Below are 15490 nucleotides of genomic sequence, written 5' to 3'. Positions count from 1 at the left end.
CTATGACCCTGGCAAGAGTTTGCAAAAATTGTAAACTTTCATCTATTACTACACACAGACAAAAGAGTGCCATGAAGTTGGAGTGATTTTAAAATTATCACACAAGAGATATACATCAAATTATTCTTATCGACTTGTCATTCAGTGTTTTCATTTGTTAAACAAGATAGACTGCCATAAAAACACTTTGTATATGTAAACAAAACACATCAGCAGTGGGATTAACTGACTGCTGCAAACTCACTGGCACAAGAGTCCTGACTCCAAGACTGAACCTGTTGTCCCAGTTGTCTCAGTTTTGACGATATTCAAGCTTTGATGATATTCAAGTTTTGTTTTTATCATCCAAAATATGAAGATTAAGCAGAAAAACCACTCATTCATTTTTCGCAATAATTTACAACTGTGTATTGCTTCTAGAAGTATCATATAAAATACACCATAACAAGATTGCTAAGACATTACTGTGAATTTCATTCTTATATTGTGGACTTCTAATTTATGCGGATCTCATAGTAGCTACAAGGAATACATTTAAAAACCCAATAGAAATCATTTTTATCACATACCATATATAACTGCTTATAAATCGCATCAAAGTGCAAACAACAAAGATACTGATCTGTCATTAGCATAATGCACATGCAGATCAGGGTATATGTTGTTTGTTCCACTGATTACTCGAACCAAACTGCACAGACCCAGATGTGATGGTAAAGCAAGTATATATAGTACATACCATTTTTGAAAAGAGATATATCCAATAGAATATGTAGTAAAACAAATTTCCTTTTTTACTTTAAGTTTTTGGTTTGTTTGCACAATCATGAATAATGATACCCTTAAAAATGAATTCACAGTATAATAATTGATGTGCAGAGGCAGAGAGATGCCTTAATAAACCAAAGTATATAAGCAAGCATAATGGCAATACATAATGGCAATACATATTGTATAATGGCAATACATAATGGCAATACATATTGCATAATGGCAATACATATTGCATAATGGCAATATGTATTGCTTGAAAAACAAACACTGCAAGACTGCCTAAATGTTACAGCGACTGTTAAACACATTCTTCATAAATCAATTCTTCATCCCATTCCAGCCATTATTTTCATGACAAAATTCAGTGCCACAACAAAAGTCCCTTGCGAGAACTGAAGCTCTGCTGGCTAAAAATAATTGGTATGAATTCAAACATACTGAAAGTCATCTCATATTCTTCAGAATTTGGGTAACAAAATATTTTCTTAGCTGTTTACTTAACATGTTCACAAATGCAGAACAAAAATCTTTGTGATGGCCTTTGACCATGAACCTGGTGTTGAGAGTAGAATATATTTGAACTCATCGATGATACTGTCAAGATATACCCAATACTATGTTTGATTTATCCATTTAATTATTATCATGGTATTTTTATTTTTATTTAAAAAAACAAGTTCCTGAACTTGCATCATAGCTGAGATTTTCTTAAACTGTATCTACCAACTCAATCTGATAAAAATCCATTTAAACTTGTTTGAATCATTATGCTCAAAAGCAATCACAGATAAAATAATGAGTGAAGACCTTTGACCCTGAAATCAATGTCAGAGTGCTTCTGATGTAATTATCACCAAAAAAAAAGAAATAAAAAAAATGGTCAAAATTTGTAAATATATGTACAAGTCACTGTGTTCATAAGCTTGATGAATAACATGTACAAAAATGCAAGCATTTTACCTCTGGCTTGACCCCAGGAACAAGTAGGTCCAGTTTTCAACCATGTTCACATTAGAGTGAACAGGCTGGTGGTTAGATCTGAGCCATTTCATTCAGGAACAATAAAATATTTCAGGAGGTGTTGTAGTGAAAATAGTCAACAACAACATTCCTGCAAGATGTGTAATGACAACAAGATTTCTGGGATAGTCAATATGGTTGCCACGCTGCAAATCAGATTAGCACAACAAGCTAAATTCTGTTAAAATGTTTTAGTGAAAACAATATTTTGATACAACCACCTGTTGATCAAATGAAGTCAAAAGATTTCATAATGGCTGACAAAGCAGCCATTTTTAGATCAGCCTCATTTTAGTATTGGACCATCTAAATATTTCAGTAAGTTTTTAAGTGAAAACCCCATGTAATCTGTTTAGGATTAATAGTCATAACAAGATGTTGATGATAGCTACTGTCTTGTTCAAAAAGACTCTCACGTAACACCACAAGATCCTTGCCATATGAGTGTGCTAAAATGCTTCACTTACTGTTTTTAAGAGGCAAATGTCCTTTTTGGGAGAACTTTGTAGGAGCAAAAATAGAAACACATTCCTTATATCTCAACATTTTTCGAAACATATTCTTCAATCATTCAAGTCAAAGTTATGCTGAACACTTAAACAGAACAAATTTAATACCACTACTGATGTAGGAGGCATGTCCAGTCAATAAAAATGTCCAGGCTAACGTTCAGCCAATAGAATCGCTTTTCCACCTTTAAAGAAAGCCTCATTCTGGTGTCATGAGAAAAACTTTTTTAAGAGAACCTTGTATTGCAAAGATTTTACAGATCCACATGAAAGCCATCATCACTAGCCGAGAGTCATCAATGCGCTTCGTTCCACATTGACCATTGGTAAAAATTTGCAAGAGTTTTATATGATGACCACAGTGGTGGACATATTAAGAGGTAATAACAATACCAAACTCATTCAGGGACACCTACACATAATAAGAAATCCTTTAGCAAATGTCCATGTCAATATGAACATCCATTCAAGAGAAGAAGTAACATTAAGATTTTTCAAGGTGGCATGTTGGACAATAGAATGGAACTATTTTCATTAATGACCACCCTTATGTCATAAGAAGTCATTCATTGAAAATGCCATGCCAATTTGGCTATCTATTTGCCAATTTGGCTATCTATTTGCCAATTTGACTATCAATTCAAGAGGAACACCAATAACAAGAACGTCAGAACTACCACTAAAGCAGACATGTTGGTCATTGGATCAGTATCATTTCATTTAAAATCAATCACATGTCACAACAAGTCTTTTAGTGAAAACCTCATACTGATATGACCTTGTTCAGGAGGAGTAGCAAGAGCAAGAATTTGAAGATCAACACTATAGTGGTCGTACTGAATGTATGAAGGACACCATTTTTATAGAGGACAAACTATATCTCATGATAAAACTTAGGAAAAGTTTCACAACTTTCCTCCAAGCAATTCAGAAGGAGTAATGATAATAGGCAAATGCTAATAAATGATAAATGGTGAGAAGATGGCGGACATAGGTCAACTGCATAGGTTTTTCTAGTCTTCAACCAGTAGAGCTAAACGAGTCACCATCACCAAGAGTTCACACACTAGGTTTAAATCTTGGGATCAGTGGGGATCAAAAACACGCAAACATTAATGGCAAGCCAAAATCTAATAGGAAAAAAAGGTGCTTGAATATTAGAGATATATTTCCAATTTATTTTGTAAGAAATTTTTTATACTTTTAGTATCTGCACACCCTGTTAATGTGCAAAATGGGAAAAAACCAATAATTCACTTATAAAAATGGGAGACAGCTCAGCTTTTCCTGATATTGACAACAATACAAACCTAGTAGAGTCTGCTTTCCTGGGTTTGGCCACAGATCTCCCTGAACTTGAGCCATCACGCGACTTGGTACGCTTATCTCCCTTGACAGGCCTGGAGAAGCAAGAGTACTTGTATCCTTGTATCCAAATGTTTATCAACTATGAACCATTTTAAAGCAAGAAGACAAAGTGTTTCATGTCTTCAAGTTTTTCCCGACAACCATGAACTCTACTTTTAATTCCATCTGAAAAGTTGCAAAGTTGGAAATGCAAATTTTCCTTGGACCTTCTCTTGTACACAACATGTCCAACTGGTGTTTTCTCTGTTTGACTACCTTGCTTTCAATTGTTCATATCACACCTACCTTTAGAAAGTTGTGCAATGTATCACAATTTGGCTTCTGAAATTTTGGGACTGAAAACCTACAATAACAGGTAAATTCTCAACCCCCCACCCCTCAAAAAATATTGACATTCTATCAAATAACCTACTTTCTGAAATTTATTCTGGAATTCCATCTTAACATTAACTAACATTTTTTAATCTTCGAACATTATATTTCCAATCTCTTTCATTTTCTCTTCAACCAGTGCATATATTGATCTGACAGCCCAAACTACAGATGGAATAAACAGACTCACAAAAATTGATTTGCCTGAGTCAAGAAAACAGAAAATCAGACTGAGTCAGGTCTCCTTTTGCCAACTTCATTCTCAAAAGACATGGGAAAACTGAAACTGTACTTTCAAAATGCTTCTTGACTCAAGTTTACTACATGAATTACGAAAATCTTTCCACTGAGTATTTGTTTTTTTTGGTATCATTCTCCTTGCTTACTTATGTTTTTAAAAATTGTTTTTTTTGAAAACTATATGTTTCCTAACACAAAGTTTGAGTGATTTTTTAAAATAAAAAAATGGTCATCACGGTAAAGTCCATTCAAATGTAATTCTAAACTTTCTCTGATTAAGTAAAATATAAATCTTTATACACTGTTCATAAAAGCATGAAAATTATGAAAGATGTGTAGCAATGCTATGCAAGTGTAGGTAGATTATTATCTTGGTATACAATATAAGCTCCCTTTTCACACCAAACCTGCATGCATATACATGTAAATAGTAACAAACTGTTTTTTGACAGACACCTGATATGGTTAGTAGTCCTATGTGTTGGTTGGTTGCTTGAGAAAAATGTAGTGAAAAAGTAGTTAAAATCAGTAACCTATAAGACATGACTGTACTATTAAAAGAAATCATTCTGCCATCTTTAAAACTTTAATTTTTCCTCAAACATTTTAGTGTACAAATTGGAAACAGAAAAGGCCAATATTAGATTACACTTATTTAGTAAACTGCACAATAGTCTGAAGAAAAAAATAGGTACAAGACTTAAATATTACCCAAATTGCATACATTTAAATTGGCGTCCATGCTGGTTTAAAACTGTATTAATAATAATAATAACAATAATCATGATAATATTAATAATGATAATGCTTTATTTATAGAAGGTGACTCATTAGTCAAGGACTATTCTCCCATGAGGCCCTCTTAAGGAGAATATAACAATGCACATTATATGAATATAGCAATAATTACTGTTTATTTTAACATGTTTAGTATTAAAATACTAAATTCCACTATCTATTAGAAACACATACATGCTCGTGATATCTCTTCTTAAATACTCTAATATTTTCAGAAGATTTTACGTGTAGTGGAAGCTTTTTCCATAGAACTGTACCAGAGTATTGGAAGGTCTTTTTAAATTGCTCTGTTCTTGGTTTTGGTGCTAGAAGATTTCCATGTGATACTGATCTAGGTCAAAGTGACTTCTCACCACTTCTTGCCAGAATAGGGGGAAATGGGGGTGGGGGAAGTGTAATGAGTGTAGAGGACAAAACTGTACAATGTTCTTGCTTAAAACAACCATTTACTAAACCTTCGAGTCAAATAATATAAAAGTACTGGAATACCCATTAAACTTGATAAAAATATTTAACTTGATTTAGAACAATTGTTATAAGACTTCATTTTTGCAAAAGACAGTAACCTCAGAAATAGATTTCAATCAAAAACAGGTGACAGGTATTAATGTTCAAGTCATCTCTTTCTATGTTGCCAGGTTAAAACATGAAATAAATGTGCTATCTTTACTTGTGATTCATCTAAAAACTTTCACAGAGTAATAATTTGCTCATGTTGTTAAAAAAAAAAATCAAATTCCATCTGCTTTATGTGAAATTTTGGTGTCAATTATGTTGAGTGAAACATAATTAGAGACATCCACAATTTCTACAATTATTCAGTTGACATAAAAGTTCAGAGAAGATGTCTACTCAAGATAAGACAAAGTCAACTGCACTTCTCTGAAAATCTGTGCAAAATGACAGGCTCTGGGAAGACTATTTTACCTGACTTGCCCACCAGCATGGACCCTGTTTAAATGCAATATACAACTTTGATACAAATCAGTTTTAGAATGTTCTTAAGATAAAAAATGCTTTTCGTATGTAATTCCCCAGGTGCCAAAAAGCAAAAAGTAATGTTTACATTCTTATGATTTATATAAAATATGGTACTTTAAACGTTACACATTGCAGGTGCTCTTGATTAATGATAGTCCTTATATCTACTTCTCCACCTTCAGCAACTTCCATGAATAATGACAATGACTTCATCATGACTTTAAAACTCAATTACCAATAGTTGCCAAATTAATGACAAAAGGTATTGACTAATGAAGAAGTCATAAAAATATAAATTTTGAATGGATATTTGCACAAGGAAAGATACTGATATGTGAAGATGCTTGTACATGTATGCATCTAAGAAATAAATATGATGGGAGATCAAAAATATCTAGTATTTATCAAAGTTGTTTAAGGATTCTGGATTTGAATAAATTCTGATATTTATTATTAACGTTAATCAGTAACACAGTCTTTCTTTAAATGCACAAAAATCGTTTTACAAATAATTAATATACAAAAAATATTTCAACTGTACAATTGAATTAAACTTCATTTTACTGAAATTATATATTTAAATTAATACCAAGGAACCAAGGAACATTTCCATATATTAGTAAAGAATTGTAGTTAATTATTTGTGAGTGCAAGATATTTCTCTAAAAGGTGTTTTCATATGCATACAGTGTGATTGCGATTTATGTGATCTCAATTTATGCAAATTCAAATCAATGAGAGATGGGGAAAAATGCAAAAGAGATGGCTACTGTTGAGATAACTCTCTCACACATATAGAATATGCTACCATTGCAGGCAAACATTACCCACAATGCCCAGCTCTTACGCCTCAACCATTGTGTTTATTGTGGCCTCAGTGTTGCATATATATGTACATGTACAAATTATTTTTTTACAATTTCGGAACATTATTAGTGATGGCATCTAAAAGACAAGCAAGTAATAGTTCGAAGAGATCAAGGAAGGCTATTTCTTTAGAGGTTAAACTTGAGGTAGTGAAAAGGTATGAAGCTGCTCAAAGTACTGCCATGATGAAGCATGCTTTGAACCTTAGTGAAAGTACATGTACAGCAGTACATATACATGACAGCGCTGAATAAAATAAAAGCAAATGTGAAAGCTAGAACCTCCCTTTCAAACCAGAAAAGTTGTTATACCCACCCCAACATAATGGACAGGATGGAAAGGATGTTGGCAACTTCGTTTGATGAAAACTACTGTTCAATGCAGCTTTTGTTTTTTAATTACATGTGCATATGTTTTATTGATCAAAATTCATAATTTCATGTTTTTATTTTATGTTTCCTATGTTTTAAGTTTGTTTCCTTATGCTTTTTATGAAAACTTTTATTATTTTTTTTATTTTAATCTACTTTGCAGGAGCATCCCCAAATTTTAACATACTGAATTTATACGAAGAAAATGATCTCAATTTATGCGAATCTCAAATTATGCACGTGCTTCAAAAACGTAACCCTTGCATAAATCGCAATCACACTGTAAAAGTATTTTGCTAGTTTTCTGAATAGAGTAAGTAATAAAGACTTACGGTCTGCTATTTTTTCCCCCTGGTTGCTGATTGTTTTCCTTGATCATTTTGGTAATCTGATACTTGAAATCAAATACACCATCATTTTCTATTTGGAATGTCCTCGATTTCTTGCTGTTCACCAGCATACTGCCAAAGTTGATGTCATTCCTTGGTGTAATGTTACATCTGCAGGAAGATTATGTCAGATATGAAAATGATTACGTGGAAGACATACATTAACGGTAATCATGCAGATGTGAATTATATTAATTATCAATTTCAATGTACCATATATACTTGCCTATAAGTCTGGTCCAATTGCGAACAACATTGACCCTGACCTGCAGTGCATCGATAGATAAGGGTCTATGTTGTTTGCTCAAGTGATTACTCCTAACAAACTGCATACATCCAGAACTGCTGGTTCATTATGCAAAAACAGATTTGGATATGTATAGTTCGCAGCTGGATCCAACTTATAAACACATATAAAAAGTAATATATTGTAATAATTTTCCAATTAAATGTTGTGGTACAAATGATTTCTGTTCACCTTTCAGTTTCTTTTTAAATTCTATATCCTGAAATGCCTCTACTTAAATAGCCCTACTACCAAAAGATGTTAAGAGAGCATACAAGAATGCTCATATGGTGAAGTGTCAGGGCTAAACACAATGTAAATCGTATTGATGCATCAAATTAAATCATTGTGCCCTATTTTTCTCTAAACTGTTTAACTGACACTGCTTTAGCATTACATTTGATGATCCAAAGCATTAAAAAACACTTATATCTGTTTGTTAAAAAATAACCAGAAATTTTTTCACCTTTATCAACACCTAAACATGTTTGTAAATGTACTGGACCCAGTTTCGTTAAACATCTCAAATTGTTTCCTCTTTATGAATGAAGAGTAATAAAATGGAAGAATTTTGTTCACAAATGTATAGCAAAGTATTTTATGAAAATAATGAGACTTACCGATTGAAGACAGACTTGACTGAAACCTTGACTGGTATGCAGGCAATGATTTCTCCACCATCTGGCAGACTGGGCTCAATGACTTGGCACTTCAAAATGGGCTCTTCCTTGATTGTTACTTCCTTCTGGGACTTGAAGATGACCTGAACGGGAAGGGGTCTATCTAAAGGGGCCAAGGTACCAGAGGAAGGGATCACAGAGAACATACTAGTTATGTTGGGGTATTCTGGAACACAGTTCTCAAACAGGAAGCTGAAGTATTGAAAAATAGTACTTTAGTTAAAAAAGTATTTTCGACATTGCAACTGCATGTAACAAGTAAAATATTTTATACCTTTACGATGAGTTTTACCAAGCATTGAATGATTTAATGAAAATACCTTCTCATGAAAACATTTTACAACATATTTTTGAGGTGCAAGCTTTAAAGTTACTTATTAACATTTTACCACAAAATAACAATTACCTTTTAAGTTATTTTTAAATTTCTGATTCTTTGTGAAAATTTTTGTTAAATATTTTCTTTTTCTAAACTTTATTTTATGAGTACTTTTCCTTAACAACATTGTAGTTTACACCCCATTATTTTTAATTTTGCTGTAAAAGATACAGTCAAAGACTGAATATCTGTGGAAATGTTAAAATGATCTTTAGACTGACTACTTTTATAACTTACTTGAACTTGATTTCATATTTTCCTTTGTTCTTCAATGAGCATGTTTGTTTCGACTCATCAGCAACTTTGATTGTGCTGAAATCCAGACCACCATCAGTTCCTGTTTGTGGACAAAACAGTACTGTTAACAACTGGTGACAATAATACAATTATAAAATAACTAAAATCAAATATAAAAGGACTGACTTTTGACTCAAAAAGTTATATTATTATGATATGATGAAAAACTGTTTGTTTATCCATTCACAAAAGACTGTTACAATCAACGCAGTGGACGAATAAATCTTTTCTGATATGCTCTCATCTGGATTTTTAACAAAAGAAATATTGTGAAGTATTTTATTTTTAGAGGCATAAATTGTAATGCTTTGTAAAAAAACAAAGTTTTCATCAGTACTGAAACTAATTTTTGGGACTGGGGAAGGGTCCTACTCTTTCCACAAAATGATCCGTGTTTACTGGGTCTTTAAATCTGTGGTTTGTGGCAATCATGAAATCCGAGAAAACTGATGATGATAATATTTTACTACAGCTGATTTATCAAATACTGTAACTGAACACTGCCGATCATTATAAATATATCAGTAAGTAAATGGATGGAGGGAGTCTGCATCACATGTGGATAAACAAATATATCAAGAAATAGTGTTGGTAATAGTTTTTGATGAGTGCATCATAAATATGAAGACTGCAAAATTTTCGTCTTGGATAACTGGAATGCTAGAATGTGAAAACTGCCACATTCCAAAACAGCCTTCTCAGAATGAGATAAAGACTACATCATTTTAGACGAGTGTTTCAGGACTTAACAATTCCAAAATGTTAATTCCACAGAGAATACTAGGAGTAATAATTGCTTCCTATCTTGCAGAATGTAAATTCTGTCTTATTTTCTGCTGACATGCTTAGATGATTTCTTAATCTTGAATTTCTTCCTTGCTGACTAGACACAAGCCAACTCTCAGAATCAAATAAAACAAGTACCACTTTCACTGTTTATACATGCATTACATAGAAACTCTACATTTCATACAATGCTCAAAAACATTTGTTATATGAATGAGATTACCCAATCGTATTGAATATTTTCTCTAAGATCAGATAGTCTGCCATTCAGTCATAGTTAAAAATACTTACCTGATCATATTACTGGATTTGCAAGATAGTAGTGGTTCTCCTAACATATTATGATCGGGTAATGTATTTAAAGAATGAATGGTTGTGAATTATAGAGCTGAAACATCGTGTGATCATTCCAATATGTAATTCTTAAGCGAAAAGCTCATAATTACATATTTATATTTTACTAGCAGGTGAACAAGTTTCACACAAATATGTAGTCATTATTTACCAAAGTAGCGAAAAAGTCGACTCGTACAGACCTTTAGGGAAGCTCATGTCCAACATAACATCGTAGGCCTCTGCAATGACCTGGATGGCTTCAACATGAACAACACCCATAATGTTGTCTACATCAGATATCTTGGCAAAACAGATAAAATTATATATATAAATGCAATAAACTGACAACGAACCATGCGAAACTAGTATCTAGCTAGCCTGGGTGCTTTAAACTCTTTATTGAGTCTTTTTCAAAGGCAAATACAAAACATAGACAAGATAAACAAATAAAACAGAAAAACAGTTATGTTTGCAAAACTTTACATGGCTGTTTCTACAGGAATTTGACCTTTTAACTCTATTATGTGCCAACTAGTTTATTTCAGCTTGTTGCTGATACTGGAAAATATTTGTATTGACCCAGACCTGCCAACCCTGACAAGTCCGTCTCTGTAAGGCAGTTCATTTTATTTACCACTAATATAGTTGCACAAACTCTAGTTCCAAATCCTGTGCAGCTCAATGGCTTGTTGCTATCTCTCAACTTGACATAATTCTTGGAAATTCTTGTCCATTTCACATCACAATGGCAATCATATCTCCCGCCACGAGACATACTCACACTGGAACGTGATGTCCAATAAACATAATTGTGTCCTTTCCAGCTTTTATTCACAAGATTCTGAATACTCCTTTTTATTCTTCTGTGTTGATTATTAACTTTTCTAGAAGCTTATTTTCCCTTTCATCTTAAACATGAATCGCTTTCTCAACGCCATTTAAAAATATTCTATAATCAACAGTTTGATCATGCAGACGCTTCTCATGAACAAACAGGTGCAGTTTAAAGCATCTGGGGTGCTGCTGTAAAGTTAGTCTGGTTCCCTGACTAATTTCACTAAGATGAAACCTGGATCCAAATAAAACACGGATGAACCAACTATCCAGAATTTTTGGCAACTATCATTTTTCAGTATTTTTTGCTAGTATGCTGTCTGTATTTTAAGGGTCATTTTCATAAGACTTAGGGCAAAATCATAAGAGTTAGCAGGTCTGTTGACCTAGAAATTTATGAGCCATGACAACATCTGTTAATTTATGTAAATTTATATAAGCGCAGATTATATTCTGGATATTTCATTGTTATAGTAGTCATAAGCTATTAAGCAAATTTAGAGAATTATTTAAAAGAAAATGTGTTGGCTGCAAAAGAAAATTTTATTGGTGCATCTACCTTTGGTGTGATCCTTTTAGTTCTTTATTTTATGTCGTGTTAGTGTATAATGAATCCCTGACACACATGATCTCTTGCTGGATCCAGTGCACTTGAAAGGATTGTTATTTTTGTTATCTGCCATATGATTTGTATTCTTTATATAGAGAGAGAGAGAGAGAGAGAGAGAGAGAGAGAGAGAGAGAGAGAATATATGTATAGTATGTACACTGTATCAATGATCTACCACGAGATGTATAAATCTTTTTTTTAATGAAAAATTTATACGAGTGGTATATCATTGATACAGTGTAGATACTATACATATATTTTATTTATATCACATACAAATACATATATTCGTCCACTAAATGGAGTTCAGATTTACTACTGTAGTTCTATTCCTTTTGTGGCTATTCACAATCACATTTGCATATTGATAACTTGTTTTCTTTTTTGAGTTTCAATTTTTCTTCACATTGATTAAATCAATTTAATACAAACTTATGGGTTAAACATACAGTTTTAATGAAGAAAGTAGAGAACACCATTCACATGAATGCTCAGCCATTCATGTATCATAGCTTGGAAATTAATGTGGAATAGACACTAAGCAAAAAGACAAACCAGCAAGAGGCAATTAAAATATTTTAATATATGTACGGTTGAACTAAGTCATTATTCTGCTTTAATAATAGTAATATCAACCATAAAACTCTCTCTCTCTTTTGGAAGGTGTGACTCTCTCCCTTTTGGGTGGTTTGACTTTAAAACTCTCTCTCTCTCTCTCATTCTTTGGTTGGTTTGACTTAACTTTTAAGATCATTCATAAGTCCAGAGACATCAATGGAGAGAGAAAGAGACAGAGAGAGAGAGAGAGAGAGGCACTTTCATATTTAATTAACAACTTTTTAGAACATTATAATAGGTTTAAGAAACAACAACAACAACAACAAAACATTACATACATCACAGTATGTGTACCAAGTAACCAAGAAATTTACCATATAATGTCGACAGAGTTTGCAACTTTGTATCATTGATTATATAAACAATGTAAATAAATCCAAAGCAAATGCACACATACAGTTACGATGAACCATATTCTTGTAGGTTACTTGGTGTAAGTTCAATTTCAAAGTTTTCATCCACCACACATTCTGTTTCTCTCTCATTCCAGATTTCTGTGTAGTTTTTTTCCATTATGCACGAGAACGGAGGAGGGAATAGAAAGTAGAAAGGATTGTGATGAAATTGTGTACCATATTAAATTCATTTAGAAGACAGGGATTATTAACACTTTTTATGATTGTTTTCATATGTCACTATTGATTAATGTATGAAAATTCATCACTGACCTAGAATCAACAGCATGCAGTTGCAAGAACATTTATATATGCATATTACTGCACCATGGGCGGATCACTATTTAATATACAAATAGTATTGGTATATCAAACTGCTTTATACCAACACTTTAAATGCCATGTTTTTTTAATGTACATGTTATGTATGTATATATATATATATATATATATATATATATATATATATATATATATATATATATATATATATATATATAAGTTCTTCCTTAATTAAACAAAAACTCATTATGTCCAACTTTTGTCAAAAGGGATGTTTTCTTGAGTTGCAGCTCATATTTTCCACACTATTCTGGAAATTATTTATTTAGAATTAAATCACGTACTATTCAGATAAGACACAATTGCTGGAAATTATTTATTTAGAATTAAATCACATACTATTCAGATAAGACACAAAGACTTATAAATTATAAAGAGCCAGAATCAATTACAAACCATGCACTCCTATTCTCCCAAAATATATGATGGTAAATGATAACAGATGAAGTTTCAAATGCAAGGTGCCTTCATATACTCTCAGATACAGGACCCAGAACTAGTCACTTTTGTGAGGATATACATTTGAAAGTAATCTGGGCTCATACAAACATTTGATGATAATTTGCACCAGTCTTGGCTTGATGTTGCTTAACTGTAAAATACAGAGGTTCCTCAATATCAAGGCCCTCAGTAAACCACTGCCCTTCCTACAGTACAGGTATGGCCATGGACTCCATTAAATTGTTTGAATTCTGTTTTGTGACTGCTACTTGAATTACTGGATGTAGATGCCCTTCATGGCTAACAAGAACCAATGATAATGTGATTTGACATCATTAATAGACCATGTCTGCATTATGAGGCATCCATACATATAATATGGGTAACTTTTAGGGGCCCAATTTTGTTTTCAGGACTTTGATTGGAATCTACATCAAGATATACAGTGCCATCTTGTTTCCCATGACTTTAGAATGCCTTCATTTATTATACATCAGGAGATAATAGTCTGAGAATTTGAAAATTTAATTTTGTCTGCAACTGGTCAGCAGATTTGGTAAAATGTGTATCTGGAACAGTAAAACTACTATTAACATCCTGAAATATTCTAACACTAGACTGTTATCCCAATTATAACACATTCTGGAAACGTTTATCAAAAAGTAGACAAAAACTGAATTCTTCATTGCAGCATGTTACAGAAAGAATCACTACATAAAGACAATGTCTGCCAGTATAAAACAGATTCCACTGAACAAATTCTGACAATCAATCAGAAAGTACATTATAATCGCAGGCATGTTAAAATCTGCCCCCCCCCCCCGGGTCCGAATTTCTTTTATGCTGTATTAGAAAGATAACCCAGTCATAGTGACCCAGGCTAAAACAGCACAATACCTAAATTGTCTTTGTAGTTTATAAGCTTTATTCATACCTCCAGTCTGACCATTTTCCTGCTAGTCTGAACTGGTTTCATGGCCCGGAAGTATGCATGTAAAGCATATTCAGATTTGGGTTCCACAACGCCACTGTCTGCCGCTACACTGAAGTCATCGCCCAAGTTTTCAAGCCCACTTAACTTCCAACGTACAGGAAGATGTGTGCTGTTCCTAAGGTAGATAGTTTTTGTGTCTTTCCTATAATAATGAAAGAAAATTACTTATATGAAGTCTAAAATATGATGCTACACATTTTGAACTCCTGAATTAAAAATCTTTATCTATTTACAAATCAGCTGATGAATTATTACTTGAAAGAGAGCAAAAATGGTGTATTAGAGATTTCTGTGATGAACAACCATTAGGAAATATGTGCAAACTGCAACAGTAAAGAAACAACTTTTCATCAATTGAAAATCAGTCTTTTAAGATGACATATCCTCCCGGTCATGCTAGAACTTTATCCAGAACTCTGAATTTGGACATTTGTAATTTATGACTCTCATTTGTTTGTATGGTAGCATAGTAACTACTAAATGCAGAAAATTCTAAATCTCAAAATGCACTGTTGACTTGATATGTGTACCAGGTTTGGTTGAAATACCATGACTGGTTTCAGTTTTGCTCTGGAAACATATGTGTTTATGGAGAGTGAGCTAGACAGAGAATGTTTATGGACTGACTCAGCAATAGCTTTAACCCCACTCCAAATTCATATGGAGGGGAAGTTAAAAAAATTCCCAAATATATAATAAATTTTGTATGATTTAAATGTTGCAAGTATTCAAGAAATAAAACGTACAACACAATAAAGTGTAAAAAAAATAAAGAACAAAAGCAATCCACATGCCTTCTATAG

The 15490-nt window shown here is 32.8% G+C and overlaps 1 protein-coding gene across 1 annotated transcript in view; it reads right to left on the bottom strand.

Annotated features, from left to right (window-relative positions):
* The window catches only part of LOC149780098 (axonemal central pair apparatus protein HYDIN-like), a 240483-nt gene that overhangs the window by 65348 nt on the left and 159645 nt on the right, over positions 1 to 15490 (bottom strand). The window contains exons 59-64 of the mRNA XM_089936859.1: positions 14628 to 14829; positions 10654 to 10753; positions 9272 to 9371; positions 8596 to 8847; positions 7633 to 7800; positions 3614 to 3703 (exon numbers count right to left, since the gene is read on the bottom strand). Of these exons, the coding sequence (XP_089792985.1) occupies positions 3614 to 3703; positions 7633 to 7800; positions 8596 to 8847; positions 9272 to 9371; positions 10654 to 10753; positions 14628 to 14829 (912 nt within the window). The remainder of the gene's footprint in view (positions 1 to 3613; positions 3704 to 7632; positions 7801 to 8595; positions 8848 to 9271; positions 9372 to 10653; positions 10754 to 14627; positions 14830 to 15490) is intronic.

The sequence above is a fragment of the Sinohyriopsis cumingii genome, chromosome 16, assembly GCF_028554795.1.
Source record: "Sinohyriopsis cumingii isolate HCF-2022 chromosome 16, ASM2855479v2, whole genome shotgun sequence".
Classification (NCBI taxonomy): domain Eukaryota; kingdom Metazoa; phylum Mollusca; class Bivalvia; order Unionida; family Unionidae; genus Sinohyriopsis; species Sinohyriopsis cumingii.
Note: the sequence above shows the minus strand (reverse complement) of the source record. Positions and strands in the feature narration are given on the sequence as shown.